Source organism: Aptenodytes forsteri, unplaced genomic scaffold (assembly GCF_000699145.1).
Source record: "Aptenodytes forsteri isolate BGI_AS27 unplaced genomic scaffold, ASM69914v1 Scaffold272, whole genome shotgun sequence".
In the NCBI taxonomy this organism is placed as follows: domain Eukaryota; kingdom Metazoa; phylum Chordata; class Aves; order Sphenisciformes; family Spheniscidae; genus Aptenodytes; species Aptenodytes forsteri.
In genome coordinates, this window is record NW_008794885.1 from 254,871 (window position 1) to 261,280 (window position 6,410).

General features: G+C 46.5%; 3 protein-coding genes across 5 annotated transcripts in view; 1 reads left to right on the forward strand and 2 right to left on the reverse strand.

Moving 5' to 3' along the window:
• The window catches only part of LOC103895274 (serine/arginine-rich splicing factor 7), a 7,236-nt gene extending 7,116 nt beyond the window's left edge, over nt 1-120 (reverse strand). The window contains exon 1 of the mRNA XM_009274827.1: nt 13-120. Coding sequence (XP_009273102.1) covers nt 13-120 — 108 coding nt within the window. The remainder of the gene's footprint in view (nt 1-12) is intronic.
• Nucleotides 121-791: 671 nt separating this feature from the next.
• GEMIN6 (gem nuclear organelle associated protein 6) lies at nt 792-4,747 on the reverse strand. Of its 3 annotated transcripts, XM_009274794.2 has the most exons (4): nt 4,687-4,747; nt 3,719-3,864; nt 1,839-2,071; nt 792-1,264 (listed from the first exon to the last, which is right to left on the reverse strand). In XM_009274794.2, the coding sequence occupies exons 2-4, from the start codon at nt 3,844-3,846 to the stop codon at nt 1,251-1,253; spliced, it is 375 nt and encodes a 124-aa protein (XP_009273069.1). In that variant the 5' UTR covers nt 3,847-3,864; nt 4,687-4,747; the 3' UTR covers nt 792-1,250. The 3 variants fall into 3 exon arrangements, with proteins under 3 accessions (XP_009273069.1, XP_009273067.1, XP_009273068.1); XM_009274792.2 differs by having other exon boundaries at nt 792-2,071; XM_009274793.2 differs by lacking the exon at nt 4,687-4,747 and adding an exon at nt 4,179-4,193 and having other exon boundaries at nt 792-2,071.
• Nucleotides 4,748-5,921: 1,174 nt separating this feature from the next.
• Nucleotides 5,922-6,410, forward strand: part of LOC103895260 (serine/arginine-rich splicing factor 7) — a 9,669-nt gene continuing 9,180 nt past the window's right edge. Inside the window, exon 1 of the mRNA XM_009274796.2 lies at nt 5,922-6,390. Coding sequence (XP_009273071.2) covers nt 5,922-6,390 — 469 coding nt within the window. The remainder of the gene's footprint in view (nt 6,391-6,410) is intronic.

Here is a 6,410-nt window from a genome sequence, read left to right on the forward strand (position 1 = left end):
CGACCGCCGCACGGGGGGGGCGGGGCTCTGGTCGCTTGGCAACGCGGGGCGGGACAATCCCGCTCCTCGGGCGCGGGCAGGTCTCGCGAGAACGGCGGGGGGCCGGGCGCGCCTGCGCATTGGGTACGCGTCGGAGGAGTGCCGGGGCGTGGTCTGCGGCTCACTTCGCTGGCTCCCGGAAGGGATGCTCCTTTCCCGGGTAGGTTCCACCAGGGGAGCTGGTCACGCCTGCTGTGCAGGCCCCACGTCCGTTGTGGCCATAGCCATATGCTTCCCCTGGGGCTCATGTAGTCAGTGAGGCACAGACAACCCCACGTGACAGCTCCCGCCCACAGCCTGTCTGTGAGGAAGGCACAGCGGTGCAAAGAGGGAGCAGAGGCGATGGGAACCACTTGTTCCGGTCATCACGCCTCACGTAAGACCAGTAACTCAGCCTCTGGCCCTACTGAGACTAGAGGTGAAGGAGCCTACCAGGCTCCTTATTCCCTGGTGAGGAGGTAGGAGGCAGTACCTTCCCTGTAGTGAGGCATTCTCAAGCTGTTCTTAAATCTCTTGAGCGGAGTTTGACCTGATGCTAGCTCTCACACTGAATACATCCCAACTACCCTTGGGTGCCCTGGAGTTCAGGCACTGGTCGATCCCCCAATCCAGACAAGCAGCTGAAACATTTGTGCGTTGGCATCTACCAACCTTTTCAGGGAGACACACACACGAGCATGTGTGCAGTACAGGATTTTTAAGAAAAATCAGCATGAACTGGATTGATCCAAAGTAAATAAACCACAGCAGGAATCAGGAGGGCCTTTTAATAACAAGGGTTAGACAGACTTTTCAAATGCATTTGAGCACACTAACTTGTTTTGGTGCTATCTCATAAGAAGACAGAACAAATCAACACACTAAGAGATAAATGAGGGCTCTAAAGTCTCCTGACTGGATTAATAATCTAGGAATAATCACAACGATTCTTGCATTGTGTGTTGCCATAAGATAGACACAAAGCATTAAGAAACACAAACTTACTGAATTGCAAGAAATTATCTTTCCAAGGAGCAAAGGTCTTCCAATCACTGCTGCTCTAAAATAAAAGATATAGATAGGAAATGTTTTTAAACCTATTTGCCTGCTAACTTTCCTTAATAATTTTACAAACTTGGACCTACATTATAATTCATGTTCTAAAACAGGAGAACAGTTGGGGGGGGAAGCTTTCTGAACAATTTTTTCATCTCGTTTGGAAAGTCCAAGTGTCACAATTCTCTTTCTGAAAAAAAAAAAAATCTGGTAAGCAGTTCAAATAAACATCCATACACCACTAGATAATCAATTAAAATTAATTTTAAGGGCAGAGGAAAACTGATAAAAAAATTTATCATATATCATCTTTCACAATACTGTTACAAAAAATACTTATTAAACTGGTATATCAGCTTAATACTGATACAGTAAACTGATATATCAGTGTAATACATCATCATTATCCAATGGCTTGCTTTTAATAAAAAATAGCGCATGGAAAATGCTTCATGCTTTTAGTTTATACTGCTTGTTTTATCCCTTTCTTAACATACAAAAATCAGACAAAAGTACCTAAACCCAGCATTTTTGTAAATAGTGAATATTGATACCCAGGACAGTTCCTAAAATAGGGCGGGTAGAGCCATTCCTAAAGACAACTGCTTTAAACAGCAGGCATCACTCTTGTTTTTCAAGATAGCCCTGTATCAAGCCTTGAACCCGAGACAGAATAATCTCATTGGAGCTGCTGCACTCTTCTGGGCCGTATGGTGGGTCAATAGTTAATACCCCTGCCACGCATAGTGTTCTTCCTGATTCACCTTGCTCTGTTACGGGGATGTGGTTTGTTTCTAGCCAAGTCTTCAAGTTGTTCTTCCTCTTTTCAAGTTCCTCTGGGCTGTAGGCTTTGCTTTCTTCAGGCGCAAATATGCAAGAAAGCCGTTGCTTCATTTCATCATCCCCTTCTTTCAGTATTTCGACCTCCTGGACAGCATGGCCCAAGACAACTGATATGGACACTTTTTCATTCTCCAGGAATGTTGCAAGGACAATACTGCCAAGGAAAGAAGGATCTATGAGTCACTGCACTTAACTGAAGACTGAGAAACACAGGCCAAGATTCCTGGAGATGAGTGCTCATTAGCATCAGCATAACCCAGGTATTTAGGCAATATCGAGTACCCAGCATTTTTCTTGAAAAGCATGCTGCTATACCCTTAAAATACTGAAAATGTGGGGCTTTGCGGATAACTTCTAGCCTTGATTTTGAAACTACTCTAGATACTATCAAGCAGAACGTTACTTTAAAAAAGCAAAGTGTACATAAAATCAGGGCTGGGAATCTAAATATTTTTGTGCAGCATTCCCAACCTTGCTGAAGAACCTTAAGTCTTCCAACATTCAGAAACAATACCTTCATACAGACAGCACTTTGAATGCTAAGGGCAATGGTGGCAGCTAAGAGCATCAGAACCTTCTGATGACAAATTATTAATATTTAATTTTTGATCATTGCTAAAAGAATATTTTCTTTTAAATGAGTGTTGCTAGTTTCTTAACTGAAAACTATAGCTTGAGTATTACAATGGGAACACACCACAGCAGGTTCAGGCTCATGTTGTGGCAACCTGGTCTTTTCCCAAAGGCACTTACATCCCAGAAGTCCTAAAATACAGGTAGGAAGGCAGCTTGTTACATTTCTAGGATCTCTTCCCCATATATCAACGAAGAGGGTCAAAAACCATTTTCTTCCTCTTGGGGGAAGAAAAATTCCAGAATTTGATGCCAGCACTTTGCTAATCTACTGTTGCCACCATTAGTGGAAGTAATGACTTTTTGGGAAATGTGCAATGAAATATGCCTTGATTTTAGCCTGGGCCATCTCCAGAATCACTCACAGCTGCACACGCCTTTCCTACCAAAATGATAAGCAACTCCAAGAAAGACTGGAGTAGCTCCAATACTCTAGAGTTGAAACAACAACCAATTCTTCTGAAACACATCAGAAGCTGGATGTTTTCGTTTCTAGCCTCCATCTTGTGCTCATGTGGGACAAGCTCACAACCAAAAAGGTATTAAAAAAGCTCTGGCAGCAAGGAGCCAAATTTCTGCCTATTCCCTGGTGCGTTCTGCCTTTCAAACCTGTTTTCAAGTTACTCACTTGAGATACTAGAGACCTGTGGTACTACCTTCTGTCCAATGCCCTTGCTGATTTTCCCTGCTTCCTCTCCAAAGTAGCCACTACACCCTCATGGGTGTCCAGCTGGAGGGGAAAGCAGAGCATCAATGTGAGAACTCTGGACAGAGGATAAGGATTTCAACACCTAAAGCATTAAAAACATTCCTGCATTCCTGCTCTCTTTGTGAAGCAGGGCCTGGTATACTATCAAAAGTAGTCCTAAACACGTGGATACCATTTAAAGTACTAACCTCAGGTCCACAATAAAGTCAGCATGAATCCAGATATTATCCATTCCCCAAACTTATCAGTCGTTTGAATGAAATTAAAATGGATTTAGGTGAACTGGCCTCACCAACTACCATATTGCCTTCTCTTAGGCCTTGCTAATTAAAAAAACAGGACACAGCCCCAACATGCAGGTTTTGCTCCAAATAAGTTTGCTTCAGTCTTGGGATCTTTTCTCTTCCTGAAAAACTTGTTTTCTCTTAGCTTTACAGAAACAAAAGCTTTGGTACTTACCTGGCAGAAACTGGATCAACTGTTAAGACCCATCCTTCATATTCATGTTTCTCAATTGCAGCAACTTTCACCATTTTGTTCACATATGTTTCCCAGTCTAGAGGGCTTTTCCTCTGCCAGTCATTCATATTTCCTACACCCAGAACCTAGAAAATAGCCAGAACAATTAGCAGAAGCAATGAATCCTTTTGCTTTGCCCTTCACATCAGAACTGTTTGCCTCCAGGTAAAGATCTTCCATTTGTCTTAAGCACAATTTGCTTAACACTCACACAAGTGGTTTGCATATTGCTACAGTTCTGTAATTTCCCACCTACTCGTTTTTAAAGGCACACAGCGAAGCCTCAAAAATCACTGTTCTGCTAACTTAACACTTTCCCACTGCATTAAACATTCCATTTATCGCTCTGCCCTCTTACAAAACCTTCGGGATGCCTGCCCCCTGAGGGCAGAAGTTTTACCGCCTTTGCTCTGTGTACTGGCACATCCCTTGTGTCCAAGCCCTTCCACTGCCGGTGGATAAGCGTTGTCCACCCGGATCCCGGCTCTATCCTCATCCCCTACGGTAGGGCGAGCACCAAATCCTGTTCCGCTCTTCTCCCCGTACCAGCTGCACTACTGGTAATGAGAGCAAAGCCACCCCCGTCTCAGCTTGGGGCTACGCAAGCATTTGTCTCCATCCGCGAAAGGGGCTGGAGAGAGACGGGGGCAGCGCAGTGCAGGGAGGACAAAGGGCTGGAGGAAGCGCCCTCCTTTGTTCCCTCCAGGCTCCCTGGCGCTGCCGGCCCCCTCAATGCCTGCCTGCTCCCAGCTGAAGCAGCAGGCGGCGGGACGGGCAGCGCAGGCAGCGAGCTGGACCCGGCAGGGAGAGCCGCCCAGCTCCCCCGGCTGCAGCAGCTAGGCTCCACGGGGGCAGGAGAGGGGAGCACCCCGGGTCCCCCCGGCCCTGCACCCGCATCCCCCGCTCACCGACTCGGTGGCCGCCGACCGCTCGGTTCCCGACCCTGCCGAGGGCGCCTGGGAGCTGGCCCCGGCCCGGCCCCCCGTGCTCCTTGGCGGGGCTGCCTCTTCCTGCTGCAACTGAACACCTTCCCCCGCGACAGTTTAGGGTTTTTTTAAGCACGAAATTTGAGGCTTCTGAGGCAGGGAAAAGCTCAGATCTGGAGTGTTTTATAAATATGGGTGTGCATATAAATTATGTATGTTTATATATATGAAGCCAGATTGCAAAACAAGGAGGCGGGGCGTGTAGCACTGAAATTCACCTGGTGTTCTGCCTTCTGCCTCACTTAAGTTGGGTTTGCCGATGCTCCTGCTAGTGCTGTGAGATTACTAACTTGAGTACGCAAAATCATCGCTCAAGCCTCTTCAAGCAATCTGTGTGCATAAATAGGTATAGATACATGCTGTGTGTATCTGCTCCGTAATTTTTTTTTTTCTCCCTGGTTTTGAGTTGTCTTTACAAGCTTTCCTGTGCAGCTATGAAGCTGAGAAACTTGATCCCCCCCTCCCTGCCCCAAAAGCTGCTCTATTTTAACACTGCTAATGAAAAGTTTCCTATGGATGAAGCAAACAAGCTGCCATCATTTCAGTAATTTAAGTGAAAGCAAGCATGCGATGATTTTGTGAATGTAACAGAAAAAATATGAAGCGTATAAAATGAGATAGTCTTATTTTGCAGGCTTAAGAAGGTAATTTCCTTTTTTTGTGAAGTTTCAGTTCAACTTCCACAGTGCGATGGGGATTATTTATGAATGGTTTATGCCACTGTATTCAGCTACTGTTTTCTTTCAGTTATAGTTTGTTTATAAGAAAGCAGGGATTAGCAAATCTAATTGTTCTCACTGTAAGAGCAAGCAACGCAATGGGAAATCTTAGCTTCTGTTTGAAAGAAAAGTGGTGGAAAGAAGGAACGTGGTTTGGTTTTATATACATGTAACACATTTTAGTTGTTAACAGTCTAAATAGCTTCCTAACTGGTCCCCTTCTGGATCACAGACTGGAGGGCGGTTTGTTCTAAGTCCCTTTTGAGCAAAATACTCCAAACACCTTCAGTTTTTAATTCTTGCTAGTCTCAGTCCCTACTGATTTTTTTTTCCTCCATTGTTGCCAGTGTAGTTATTTAATTGTTCTGAACCATGAAGCCCTTAAGTATTTTTTTATCCTGTCATCTAAGCCATATCTTACAGATACAGGTCACTATCATGGGCAGTTACTACAGCTCTCCCACCGTAAATTTAACCTTAATCACAGTCACGAAGCGGTGCAACTCTCCCAACTCAAGTAACTGTACTAGTGGAAGCTCCTGGTGCAGATCAAGTCGTAAATATGCAATTCGGGAGACAGAGGCCGCTTTTCTGGCGAGAACAGCTCTGCTGGTATTGCTGCACCGCTTTCCCAAGCCTACAGCGCCCTTTCGGGAGGATCGGCACAAGCCTAAGGCGCAGCGGCGGCAGGCCCGGTGGAACGGTGCTTCTCAGGCGCTGCTCGCCTCCGATCCGGAGGCAGCTTCCCGCCGCGGTCCCGTTCGCTCACCACGGCGCGCTGCCGGCGGCTTCCCCCCGGTGGCGCAGCGGTTACCGGGCGACCCCCGAGCCTGCGATGGGCGCAGGAGCCCACCCAGAGCCCCCTCCCGCGCCGGCCCTGGCGCTCCTCTCCCTCCGTCACCCTCAGGCGCCATCAGCCGCGCCCCG